Source organism: Topomyia yanbarensis, chromosome 2 (assembly GCF_030247195.1).
Source record: "Topomyia yanbarensis strain Yona2022 chromosome 2, ASM3024719v1, whole genome shotgun sequence".
NCBI classification, from domain to species: Eukaryota; Metazoa; Arthropoda; class Insecta; order Diptera; family Culicidae; genus Topomyia; species Topomyia yanbarensis.
The window spans coordinates 360,535,915-360,550,787 of NC_080671.1; the positions used below are offsets into that span (position 1 = coordinate 360,535,915).

At 37.8% G+C, this 14,873-nt stretch overlaps 1 protein-coding gene across 5 annotated transcripts in view; it reads right to left on the minus strand.

The window, feature by feature from the left end:
• LOC131684379 (serine/threonine-protein kinase Pak-like) overlaps positions 1 to 14,873 on the minus strand; it is a 182,810-nt gene that overhangs the window by 33,830 nt on the left and 134,107 nt on the right. For all 5 annotated transcript variants that reach the window (XM_058967221.1, XM_058967218.1, XM_058967219.1 and 2 more), the window contains one exon: positions 6,832 to 7,003. In XM_058967221.1, the coding sequence (XP_058823204.1) occupies positions 6,832 to 7,003 (172 nt within the window). The remainder of the gene's footprint in view (positions 1 to 6,831; positions 7,004 to 14,873) is intronic.

The window sequence follows — 14,873 nt, forward strand, 5'->3', positions numbered from 1 at the left end:
AAGCATAGTTACTGCATTATACCAACACAGCTTCATTCATGATGAAATAAATTGATTGAGAATACACGCTACCGTATTATCTGCCCGCACGTAAAAGTATTAGTTGGTTTTGCTTGCTGAGTCTGAGTGGTGCATTCTATACATGAATACCTCTGTGGTGTTTGTAAGAACTTCTGTCTTCATACACAGTTACGCTTTTTTGTCTGCGAACAGCTCAATTCCAACCACACTAAACGCGTGAACAGTTTACGTTTACGAGAGTGTGTGATATACGCGTTATTTTCCCATAGCGAATGGCTTTTGCCGTAAAATCATCGCTCTTTCATTCTATGCTTCAGAGAAGAGTGGAAAAAAATTATTTGTGCTCAGATTGATACGCGATGATCGTTGACCAGGGCAATGATGTGCGCTCAAGAGGATGGCGTCATATTGGCGTAGTCAACATAAAAAACTTTGTTTGTAACAAAATTAACGAAATTTGTCTTAATAAAAATGAGAAGCACTTAAGTTTCGATCAAATTAGAGAAAGTGTGCATTGTTTTCTATTGCATACAGCTATAGAAAACAATGTTGTTGATGACATTTCAAGCGATTTTGACGTTGTCAAATTGACCGCCATTGATCGGTTGAAAAACGATGTTATCTATTGCGCACTTCCCACCAACCTGGACTCCGCACTTTCGAAGTGCGAGTGATCAAACTGCTACTGAAAACTGCGAGCTGTCAAATCACATGTATTTCAAGTGATAGAGATGGTATTTTCATGGACAGACCAATCGAGCTAACCAGTCTATGAGAAGAATTCAATAGAAGAATAGTAAGTGCGCAGTGTGGTTAGAATCCAGTTTTTACTGCCACAAGCAATATTGAGTTCTACAAGATGACGACACGAATGAACTTATGATGAATGAAGTTCATGTTTGACAATTCTCGGTGGTTTGTTTACTTTGTCAATTGCGTGAGTGCGAGTGCAACGGGTGCTCATCTGTTACATTCGAACTCATGTAACTCCCATGTAAACAAACCACCGAGAATTGTCAAACAAAGTTCATCCGGCTTATTTTGTGGGGTTATGTCGGTTGATGTAAAACCTAATTGTCAAACTCTGTATGTAGAGATAGGGATGACAGTTACCTTGTGCGCTGGATTCGCATGTTCGGGAAATAATCCAAACTGAAATGAGTAACTGCCACTGCTGCACAAAAGTGCAAAACCATGTCATCACTGCCCTAGTTTATGATACTATAAACTTAAATACTTTTACTGCGAAATATTGATATGATATCACCTGAAAGTACTGTTGATATGAGAAATGTCAGAAATGATTGGCGGACGGCTTCTATCAGACAAATGTTGAAATTTGTTATCCCAATGTTCCCATATAGGTAACATTCTCCTGCGTATAGTGCGCTTAAATAATCATTATTCATTACTAACATTTATGAACCTAACAAGTGGCTAGAACTCGCATATCGCTGGTAAATTTAGGGTTGAGAGAACACCGAAAGCTCAATATAAAATCAACACATAATCATCACCCACACCCCATCAATTTGATGATGCTATAAACTGTTCTCTCCAATATGCAGCATGTGATCAGTAGAAAGGCGAAATGGAACAGGTCCTTGAGCGTGTATTAGTATTTTCAGAGCGCACAAGTATCCGAGTGGAGATGCCCTTTACATGTGTATTAGTGAGGAGTCATTTCAATACTAACACTCCGATATCGTTAAATTCACTAATATATTCCCAACTGTGGGTTTGTGTAAGTTTCTGTGGTGTGATCGCCATTTAATGCATTTTTGTCCCGGACCAATATCGCTTTCTATGCATTATACCAGTTACAATGCAAAATTCTCATCAGAATCTTGCTTATTCGCATGTAATTCATACGGCTCGCGTTTTGGGTGTACGTTCACACTACGAGTCAAAACGTGTTTTAACTCTATCTTGATAATTTTTTTCTTGTTGCTAATTATTATAACATGTTTTAACTCTGTAATGTGAACATGGTATAACCCACGATACTACAACGGATATAAGACATCCAGTTCTACTGTAGTTTGCAAATGTCACTTGAGATTGCAAACAGATAGCGGATTGCAAAAGTACCAGATCATGTGATGTGGGTGCTAGTATGATTTGTGGGATACCCGTAATTTTGGCAAATAAACGAATTGAAAAAAAAAACAAATGTAACTCAAATTTTGTTGCACCAGGATTCTCACATAACAGATTAAACCGCATTTTCCAAATTTATTTGATGAATTTGCAACCAACATTTTGTGAACTATTACGGAGCCTGGAGAAGGCATCTGCACAATGAATAATGATGCTGGTGTACCATGGGCGGCTACAATGTTCTAGAGAGTGGGTATGTAATCAGATTATCCGATGAACGAACGGATTCGGAAAGTATAAGGAGAAGTTAAACGACAACGGTGAGTCGACCAGTTTGAATGAGATCTAATGAACTTTACTGCCAGAAGAAGTTGCCGACGGAAATTGATTGCGTTAACTGGGGACGAAATTTCTAAAAAGTATATAAATTTATAAATTCCAACTGAACACTAAGGTAAGCATAATTAAAAAATTATTGTTGAAAATCGTCCTTCGAATTTAAAAGAACTGAATATCAATGGCAGGCATTCGTCCTTAAAGTAAGGGGTGAATCGGTTATTATTGCGACACTTTCAATCTTGTGTAACTTTTCTCATATTTGACTGAAATTTACCAAATTTTGTCCATTTTTTCTTTAGAGTGTACTGTTTACATCCACTCAGTTGTGTAGTTGTCAGTGAGATTCCGGTAGAAATGGGCAAACATGAGCAAACCATTCGCGAAATGATTTTGTTCACCCACGAGCAAAATCTTGGGTTGTTGCATCGCGGTCCTCCAAAAGATCCCGGAACGAACGATAATAGACCGCAAGCTGGATGAAAACCGGAAACAACGCGCAAAAGAAAACGAGAGAATGCTTCCTCATTTCAAGCAGCATCCCAATATTTCGACGCGGGACTTGATGTTGATGTCGACCAAAAACTTGATGTTTCGCAAAGTTTTTTCCAGAGTGGCAAGAAATGATCCGGATTGAAAACGTACAAGGGCACAACTTCTCAAATCGGGGCGAACTTCAGCAGAACGAAATACCGGTCATTGATGATGAGACCTACATCAAAGCGGATTTTAGGCAGTTTCTAGTCAGGAATATCCCACAGGCAAGGACGTGACGGCGCCGGTGGTTGAGTGGTAAGCGTGACCGCCACTCTTTCCAGTTGGCCTGGGTTCAATTCCAGCCGAGGTCGTTGAGATTTTTCTGAGGTGAAAAAACCTGTCGTCACGTCTTCCTTCGGAAGGGAAGTAAGGCCGTTGGTGCCCGGTCCACAAAATAATTGGTGGATCGATATCTAGTCCAGGTAGTGGAATCACCTCTCTGACGTCGGTAAAGAAGGAGTAGATCCAACTTATATACTTTTACTAACAAAAATATCCTCCTCCCGTGATACTTGTGGAGCGCGCACTAGTATATAGGGCCTCTAGCAAAAGCAAGTATCGGACTAACCATTCCTTCCCTTTCTTTCCGCGATCTACGATGATCGGGCCTGGCCGGCCCTGGTATTAATCAAAAACGCTTTAGGATTACCAGGAGTTGCACATTGAAAGATGTTTCGCTACTCCCAAGCATAATTATCTACTGATTCCCTGTGCAACTTCAGCTAGTTCCGATCCATAACGGAGTAGCAGCCAGGGGTGGTCGCACAAGCTCAAACTCAGGAATATTACACAGGCAAGGACGTTTCTTTGGAGTTTGCCCTGGATGATAGTTTCAAACGGAAGAAGCTGTCGAAACTCACTTCGAAGTACCTGAATTTGCAGCCCATATGCACTTATGACCAAATGTGCCATAAATGGTGTGATTTACAAAACTTCTTTTGCCGTTTTCGAAACAACCGGTTCAAACATATGTGCAATATGCATGCAGCTAATTCTGTGGATTTTGTGTCAAATGTTTTTTACCCACCAAGGGCCTCGTTCGATTTAGACCTATTGAAGTTCGGGATTGGGATGACCAAAGGATAGTAACCATTAAGCATTATAACGTAGCCTAATATCTGCATTAGATCTACAGATAAGGCAGTCTTAAAGAGCCGCTAAGCCATATGTCCTGATATAATGCCAGAAAAGGCGAAATATAGTGCTATTACTGTGCAGAGTTTGTGCGGTACTAATGCTATTATATAGCACCAATGTACAAATGTCATGCTACTAGAAAGCTTGAGTTGGCTGTCATTTTCTGCTGTGTGGTTCTGCAACGATTTTTTATGGTTTCTTTTTGGTATGATGAACAAAAAAGAAAAATATAAAAATACTGTTTGGGACAATAATTGACTCCTTTCGAATGCATTGCAGTGAATACTGAATAACCTTATCGGAATTTCGTTCTCACACGATATGGATAATGTTTTATGTAAATTTACTTTTGCAAGTCTCGAACAGAGATACCTCGCCTCGTCCCTCACGACAAGTGCGCAAATGAAATATGCTGAATATAATCTTCAAGAGGAGTTGCAAAACGAATAAACCCACAACATTATAATAGCATTATATATCGGTTTTATATTTGCTATATAGTGGCACTAAATGCACATTAGGGCATCGCAGAAATTTTTTTTTTTGAATTCTCAAAGGCCCCCCCCTCTCATATTGTGACAAATGTCAAAGTAAGCTCAGAGGCCAAATTTCACATCATTTGGACAATTCTAGACCCCGCCCACTTCGCTTGAAATTTTTGAAATTGGTGCTATGGGAAAATGTGGAGAAAAAATATATTAAATGCTATAACTTTTGAAATAGCAATCAGAAAATTACAATTTATACCTCTTTTTAAAGGAAATAACCTTAGTATTAGAATGAAGATATTCCTGTTCCTAGAAAAATACGGAAAAGTGGGATACTGGGTCATTTTGGCCCCGAAATCCCTCATTTTTTAAATTTTTCTACTCCATGGTGCAAACCATACATATTTTGCAGTTTTTCTAATGTGAAAAAATCTCAGTAATCGAACGGAACCTTTTAGACCATTGTTCGAATACGAGAAGTTGGGGTTATAAGGCCTTTTGTCATTCATATTAAATTTTATCATTTTCTCGTGCATATATCTCTATTACTCTTAATTCAATTTTAATAAATTGTACCTTGTTGAACGCGGAAAATTCTTAAAAATACAACAAAAATAGATTCGTTTGGGTTAAAATTCAAAAGCATAAAAATTTTTGACATTAACTCTACAAACCACATTTTTTTCATTAAATGTCCTAATACCTCAACTTCACCTATTTGTCCAGGTATGAAGCTTTTCTCATGTGATTCCTAAGCGCATTTTTCACTATAAGTAGTAAATTAAATAAGAATTTTGTTGCTAAATGGAGTTAATATGTGCGATTTTAGGATAAAAATGTGAAATCGAGACTATATGTCAGATAATTTGATGTTTCTGAATTTTACCGGCAACGAATCTATTTTTATTTTGTTCCTGTATTTTTCACGTTCAACAAGGTACAATTTATGAAAATTGAATGAAGAATAATAGAGATATATGTACGAGAAAATGATAAAATTTAATATAAATGACAAAAGGCCCTATAACCCCAACTTCTCGTATTCGAACAAAGGTCTAAAAGGTTCCGTTCGATTTCTGAAATTTTTTGACATTAGAAAAACTGCAAAATATGTATGGTTTGCACAACGGAGCAGAAAAATCCAAAAAAATAAGGGATTTTAGGGTCAAATTGCCCCAGTACCCCACTTTCCCGTATTTTTATAGAAACAGGAATATCTCAATTCCAATAATAAGGTTATTTCCTTTAAAAAGAGGTAAAAATTGTAATTTTCTGATTGCTACTTCAAAAGTCATAGGATTTAATATATTTTTCCTCCACATTTTCCCATAGCACCGATTTCAAAAATTTCAAGCGAAGTGGGCGGGGGTCTAGAATTGTCCAAATGATGTGAAATTTGGCCTCTGAGCTTACTTTGACATTTGTCACAATATGGGGGGCCTTTGAGAATTCAAAAAAAAAATTTTTTGCAATGCCCTAATGCACATGTAAAGTGTACATGCTTTAACGATCCTTGAAGCTTGCACGCCTAATATCAGCTTTATATACGTATACAGAGTAAGAAATAATACTAAATGCATTTATGCATTAATGATGCTAATATTGAGCTTTAATGAATTGTTAATGCTATAATGGAGTTTCAATACAACATTAGTGCAAATGTATGGCCAATATTGTGCAATGGCTTAATACTCATAGTTACTTGGGGACAAGGGAAGCACGACAACGAAATGCTACGGAAGTGGGAAAAACTTCGAAAAATGTATCAGAATCGACTCTACAGGCGTCAAGCGCAAATGTCGAGCAAATAACTTAAACTCATTCTAAAATTTAACTGGTGTTTGAAAACTGAAATAAGTTCATATATTGTACTAGTGTAAAATGTTGGTTTCATTTCGATAATTATAGTCGATTTACCAATTCATCCAATCTAATGTGTCGCAATTTATCGACCTACCCTTTATGTTTGGATGTGATCCGTTTACTGTACGATTTCAGTTTTATTTCTCAAATAATATAAAAGGTAATAAACTCTACAGTAACTTCTTAAAGACCCAGGAGCCACTGCGAAACGGATATCTTTGGACACAAATCTCTTACTATTTTTACTGACAATAAAACGTGACGAAGAAGATCCATGGGAGGTTGATTTAGGATATAGGAAACAGGGAATAAAAAACTTCAGTAAGAGTTATGTAGTCCAATCACTTACCAGAGTGCGTTGTGGTATGCAGACCATGGGTCATATACTTGGAGCTGGGTCGTTGTTTGCTGCTATTGTCGAACCAGTTGAGCACATCAAGCACTGCCTGAGGATTTTTCTTCTGTTCCTGTTTGCTAATGTTGGAGTTCTTCAGCATAAGCGCCCATTGCTCTGGCATGCCCTGAAAAAAAAGGAAAATTGCACTAGATTAGCATAAGCTGTTAACGAACTTTCGGTTGAGTTCCCCGAATGGCAATCTAACATTCTTGTAGTGTTGCAACAGAAGAGAAAAATGCACTCGGTACTAATACATTGTGCAACGCTAATCGGCCGGATCAAGAGAAACGGAACACCTATAAACAACAATCAAATGTAAACCGACCTGCACCATTGGAGCTGTACCACTATTTCGCCACTTACAATTCCCAAAGGTGAAAAGATTGAATGGAACATTTAACGGGGATAACATGGGATAATCGTGAGGAGGAGATTTATGGCTAATACATCGATCCAATACCCGCACCGCAACTACTGCGGCAGCCGATGGTGGCGCACTGGGACGACTTAATTCCATTCCGATTAAAATTGAAACAAAAACTAACCGAGACTGCAATTTGGTCGTTTTGTGCCAAAGCCCGAGAGTCTGGGGTTGTGCCCGATCGGTTGTTTCTGCATGGCTTGCTGTTCGGTGCAGCCAAATGTGCTTATAGCAGTGAAGTATAGCGCGATTCTAGACCGGAGTTCGGAGCTCATTGTTCATTTTTCGCTGTACCAGATGTTTTGACTATTGATGTAGGGTGTTTCACCTATTTTAAAGGAGTATTGTGCAGGGTACTCACCAGTTTGATAATTGCAAAGTCACCAATCAATCAGTGTTAAGAATTTCGCCTCATTTTTATGCGTAGCAAACCTTCGCATCGAGTGTTCCTATTTTCATCTTGCTCTAACTTCCAGTTTTTAATAGGTACTTTAGGCCATAGGGAATTGTGAAAAGAGGCTCATCACTAGGTAGGTATTTTATACCAAGGGCGTGCAAGTGGCATTCGCGTAATGAAAGATATAATTTTGGCTTGCCAGTTTCTTCGATTGGGTTACTTATACCCACCGTAGGAATATTAGGAGAGGAAATCTATGTACTTTAATAGAACCAGTTATTTTGTATAGGTTGCCTATTGTGTGGTTACAAGCTTGAAATAATTATATGTAAAGAGACTAGATGATAGACCTTACAGTAACGATTAAGTAACGTACGATTCATTTAATTGCAATGAAACAATTATTACACACATACATCTGTAAGTAGTGAGTATACCATCGTGCCTATGTGTCGATTAGACTCCCATTTGAACTGTATTAAATATAATAAATTATTTGACTTGGTTTTAATTTGCCAATACAAGAAAAATTTAAGATTTTCTTGAAAGTAGGAATTGAATTGAATTAAATTAAAACTAGGACGACATTTTTATTCCAAAACATTTATTTGATACGGCATTTGCGAAAGTTTTTTATGGGCAGAGTTTGGGGGGATTTTTTACTTAAAACTTCAAGGTCCACGGAAAGAGTCGCCCAGCCAATTTCTACATAAGTATGCGGTATAACGAAAAATGAAAATCGTTTATGGTCGTTTTACGTCATCGTTCGAGTGAATCGACAACAAAAGCAATGCCCACTAACCGTCGTCGTCATCGTCGTGCCATGCAAAATTATGTTGCGCTGTGATAGATCAGTGCGGTATGACATAATTTTCCACTTTCCCGAGTTATTGATTGGTCTTTTTCTTCTTTCCGTGGGGTACCGTTCGGCAGTATAGCGGCCTCCAATTGGCCGAGGTTTGTTGCCTAAATTAAAACAAAATTTCGATCACATTCGTCTAGTAATGTGATGAGATCTTTCTAAGGTCAAAACAGTCAATACAAAATACTTTCAAACTCTAATACGTGAAATTATCGGGAATATTTGAATGGAAAATCCAAATTAATACGAAATAAATAAAAAAAGTTTGAGGCATCAATAGCTCGTGTTTGCAACGCCTTTCTCTGATCACTAGAAAGGTTAACTCGAGTGCTTCCAATTCGTCTAAGCCATGCTTAAACAGCAGGAAAGAGCATTCCATCGTTATAGTATATATCGTGATTGTTGCTCTGTACTGTGATGGCAAGCGATCCTTGAGCGGTGGTCCCCACGGACCATTAGCGTCGAAAATCGGTCAGTCGTGATTTGACCGGTATACACCGTTGAATGGATTTTGCAAATCTTGAGATGGAAAGTAATGGAAATCAATTTTGAAGAACATTTTGATCACGTAATTTTGGGGATGTAAACGGAGAATAGTATTTTTGGTCTTTGTTGTCGAACGATTCGGGATTTACGAAATAGGTTGTGGGTGTGTTTTTGGAGTCAGCAGGCAGGGTGTTACACTATTCTGTTATTTAATCTCCCTACTTTCGTATCGATTTTCGAATAGTTATTTTTCAAAGTTCCGTAGGTATATGTTATAGGAACGATTCGAATCTGTTTGTAGATTTCGGCGAATGTTAGCAAACGATTTCTCGGGTATGGTCCAAATATAAGTTCAAATTACCGACCCAAAACGTACCCGGTAAGAATAGCTTACAATAATGCAATAAATACGAGCGAAAATTGCAAGCGTTCTGGTAATGTGCAAAAATTGCAAGAAGCTTCCTTGCATGTAATGCAAGAAACAGAAAAAATGAATTTCGCCAGTATATTAGCGCTATATGTGTATCGGTGACCATATGTGACTACAGGGACCATTCATAAATTATGTTACGCTTTTAAGGGGGAGGAGGTATTTTAAAATGTGACATGTTGTAACATATAGGGGAGGGGGAGTAAGCTAGAATGTTACGTAACATGTTTTTACTGGAGAAATTTTTTTAACGAATTTGTTACGTAACAGGGGAGAGAGGGGTAAAAAAAATTGTGAAAATTTGTTACATTGGGGGAGGAGGGAGTCAGTTTTGGACAATTTTTGAGTTACGTAATTTATGAATGGTCCCTTGCAAGAGATTTTTGCTTTGGGTGCAAGTATTGGTTGAATTTAAATAGCATTTAAAACGACATAAATACTTATTCAGACGCATTTTGCATGCGTATTGGTTATTTGGTTTTTTATATCAACATAAGTGAAACAATAAAATTGGTGAAAATTGCTTAGATTTTTAGGTCTACGGTTCAACAACTTGTGGGTATAAAGTGCAACTAATCATACGACGGTTCCCGAAGTCTCCGAAAATGTTGCTTCAATCCAGTAAATGTGTCAACATTCTTGGAATCATACAACTTTCGAGGCATGGTGGTACGAAATCTGATTTGAGAAAACAGGTTGGTTGGTTGAGTTACTGTGGTTGTTCCCTGGACACGTTTAGTTTTTCTTGTGATTCTGGTTCACGATTTGGGTGCTACACAGCCGATAGTTTATCTATGTTCATGCTTTCAAGAGCTTATTCGCAATTTTCGTGATTTCTCATCACGTTATCGTCGTGGGTTTGCTGTCAGAATAGCGTGTTTTATGTTCAAACGCGCTATAATCTAGACTTATGAGACAGGACAGGGCTAAATACCTCTGTCCCTTCCCAGGAACCTAGGAACAAAGGAGTGACATTAAACCTCTTAGCCAAGTCACGCCCTACGATTTATCACACCCCCATCAAATTGAAACGGTTGGTACGGTTGTCCACGTTTCTTCCTTATTCAAGATTCAAAATGATTCGTCGATTAAATTCTTCATTAAATGCATAATTCGATTGCCGCATAATTTTGAATCATCTTCATTTTGTACGCTGTACCACAAACATTAATGCAGTGAAGACCCGATTTTATCAGCTCCCGATTTTATCAGCCCCCGATCTTGTCTGCCCTCGATTTTATCAGCTATTTGCCCCCTTTTCTCAGCTTCTTATTAAAATTGAGAGTTGATAGTTTGATGGGCTCTAGCAGACGAACCAAGTTGAATTCGAATAAATGCTTTCTTGAGCATGTTTTTGTCTTTCTCAATAGAAAGGTATTGCAATTGCTCTGAAAACCGATTTTTCAACGCAGGCCCGGAGGGCCGAGTGACATACCATTCGATTCAGTTCGTCAAGTTCGGCAAATATCTGTGCGTATGTATGTATGTGAGCGTATGTATGCGCGTCTGTGTGTGTATGTGACCAAAAATGTCACTCATTTTTCTCAGAGATGGCAGAACCGATTTTGACAAACTTAGTCTCAAATGAAAGGTACAACGTTTCCATGGGCTGCTATTGAATTTTTAATGGATCCGACTTCCGGTTCCGGAATTACAGGGTGATGAATACGATCACGCAGAGAAGGTCGATTTTAATAATTTTAAAACTAATTCGATTGCAGTATTAGGTCCCTAACAGCCATTCAATTCTCTTTGGCCACATTGGCCACTATCATCGGTTCCGGAAGCCCCGGCGAAAGTATCTAAATTCAGAATAACAGTCACGTCGGTTTCTCGGAGACGGCTAAACCGATTCAACCAAACTTAGTCTCAAATAAAAGGTGTTGCGCCCCCGTAAATGGCTATTAAATTTAATCCCGATTCGACTTCCGGTTCCGGAGTTACGAGTTGTGGCGTGCGATCACATAACGAATTGCGATTCAAACCGATACTCCGATGAAAGCAGAAAAGGCAAAAATTTCGCTAAAATGTCTCTCAAACAATAAAAATTTGCAGTTCTAGATCACCGACGGCCAACCAAACTTTCGTTGACTACATCGACCACCATAGACGGTTCCGGAAGTGCCCAGGAAAAGCGGCCATCTTTCAAAATTAACGAACTCACATAAGTTTCCCGGAAATGGTTGGACCGAGTTTCACAAACTTAGTCCCAAATGATAGCTATAGTATCCCCACAGATGTCTATAAAATTGTGTACGGATCGCTTATATGGTTCCGGAAATATAGACAAAACCGTGCGGTCACATATAAAATTCCCATATAAGCCGAAACTTAATTTTTTTTAAAGGGGGGGGACCCCATGAAATTTCAGAAATCGAATTCGTATTTTTGATGTTAAACTTCTTTAAAATGCATGAAAAGTCGAGATTTTATGTTATCTCGAAATTTTTTTTATAAAGATCGACTTTTTGGGACTGCCGATTTCGCACCTATTTTCAATTTAATATTACCGTGGCTGTTTTTTCTTCTACAAAATTTTAGAACTCGAATAATGATTTCTTTTCTTGTATATAGTTGTCATGTCGTGTATAATAAAAATGTGATATGATAAATTTTTTTAATGAATATAAACAACTCAAACATTCTCTTGTTCATGATAGAGAAAGGCACAATTGCACCGCTAGGTGGATTAAAACAGGTTTCTTATCTTATAGATCAAAAATATGCAAAAATAGAAATTTTGTTATTTTTTAAATTTTGCACCTTAAGAAAAATTTAAACTAAATAATCAGAAAATTTTCGCGGTCTTAATTTACGCGGATTTTGAAATTTACGCGGTTTTCATTTACGAAGATTTTGAAATTTACGCGGTTTTCAATTACGCGGATTTTGAAACTCACGCGGATTTTGAAATTTACGCGGTTTTCAGTTACGCGGCCTGTATCCTCCGCGTAAAAAACCTGAGGGTATTTCCAACGAGATTGGTGCAAATATAATGACAGCACTATTTAGTACTTAATGTTTTATCCATAGCTGGAAATTGAAACTTTGTGACATCTTAGAACTTCACTAAGTCAAGCTTTTGGGTTAATAATATTGTTGATATAGTAAGGGGGAAGTGAGGAGGGGCTCCTGATTTTTTTTACTACGTAACAGGCCGACGTGGGTACCCGGGTACCCACAAAACTGAAATACCAATAACTAAGGTAATTTCCAACCGATTTTGATACTTTTTGGATTCGGGAACTCATCCACTTTAAGACTTGGTAGAAACGAATCGGGTTACTTCATTCGGTTCCCGGGAATCCGGATTTCCGGAAGCATATTCCAGAGCTGGGATACTATTTGTGAATTTCAATGGAATACCAGCAATATGGGTATCAACATTCTTGAAGTTGCATCAGTAGGCTATATCTCATGGCTTTGGAACCATTTGGTGATTTGACTCTGAAACGGACATTCTGAAGCAGGTTCCCGTGAGGCCGTGAGTGGCCATTCCATTCCAATTTCATTTTCAAACTGCCATAGGGTCCCGTAACAACAAATAACAGACTTCCGATACAATTTGAGGAGTTTTGATACTCATCTTGCTAGCACAATGTAAAAAATGTACAAATTATACCCTAGTACTGGAACATTACTCCGGAAAATCTGGATTACCAAGAACCAGAACCATTCATCCGGTTCAATTTTACAAAATCAAAAAGTGGACGAGTTCCTGAAATCAAAACATCTAAAAGTGTCCAAATCGGTTAAAGGAAGCCATAGTTATGAGTATTTCAATTTGTGGGTACCCGGGTACCCTCGTTGGCCTGGTAAAGATGTTTTTTTATGGACGCATAACGGTTAATGTCGAACCAGCAATTTGGACTATTTCCATACGGAACCGAATACTTGTGTTTATTGTATTGACCGCATATGTATTTGCGACACCCCCTACCTTCCCCAGAAAAAGAAAAACTCATAATATAACATAGCCTGATAACGCAACCAAAAACGATAGTTCAGCTAGCTTGTTTGCAAGATGAAATAATTTTATAAGCGACTTTAACCCAGTTTCTTCTACTGTAGAAGAATCAAAGTTTTTCTAACTTTAGCATATTTCAAGATACTGAAAGGGGCCTAGTGGAAGTTCATAGTAGCAGCAAATAGGTAAAGCACATGCAAAATATTTTGTTTGTAACTTTAGCACAATATTCAGTATTCAGAGATAATAAACAGTTTGATGTATATTTGACCAAAACTGAAAGAACTTGTCCTTAACATTATAAGGACTTGGGAAAAGTTTTCGTAGCTTGTGAGTCCCTTCTTTTTGTTCAAACATCAGTTAGAGTGGTTCTAATTTTATTAAAATCAACAAATTATGCGCCCTAAAAATATCTTTTTTGTTCAAAGGTACTGAAAGTGTAAAGAATCCAAAAGTTATATGCTGTTTTTTAAGGAATGCGCTGAACCTTTATTTTAAATTTCTTGTGAAATGAAAAGTATGACAGATGAAGCTTCAGCAATCTTTTCTAAAATAAATCGTTCTACAACTTCGTTGAAGGTTATATGGCTCTATTTAGAATGCTTAAAAAGTTCGATTTTAGATGTTGTTAAACTTAGAACCACCCTAGCTGCTATTTAAACGAAAAGAAGGGCCTTGCAAAGTACAAAAACTCTTCTATACATATTGTTAGTATAAGTTACTTAGTTTCAGCAAAATGTTAAAATTCCTGCTAAATTCACATTCCGGGCCACTATACCGCGCTATAAGCCAGCAAAGCTATCGAAAAAACAACAGTCGCACCAACCCAGTATTAACATATATGAAGTCATCAGCCAAATGTGAACAAGTGCTGTTACGGTACTCGGTACCGTCACTGAGATTTTCTTACAGCGTCACTATACTGCCGTTCTACGCATAATTGTCCCATATATATAGGGAATCCCATAGAACATGGGACAAATATGCTTATAACGGCAGTATACTGCCCATATATGCATAAGAGTCCCATATTGAAAAACAGCAAGCCAAGAAAAACGCTGTTCAACATTTACATTTTTCATTGAGCCTTATGGATGGGACAACCATGTTTTGGTATTTTTTTTCGATATTTTCTGAACAAACCTGGTAAACTGATTTGTGCATTATGATTCAGTGGTGATACAGAATACAGTCCAACAGATATCTCATTTTCGACAAAAATCCATATGGGACTCTTATGCTTATATGGGCAGTATACTGCTGTTGTAGATTTTTGCGTTTACAAAATTAGACCGCTCATAAAATGTATATCGATGAAACAGAAGTTCACACTATCCAGTTTCACCATATACGTAATGTTGCACTGATAGGATTCAACAGTTATGTTTTAACGGAACAATTCCGGACGGAACAAAGCTTCCCGTAATAATA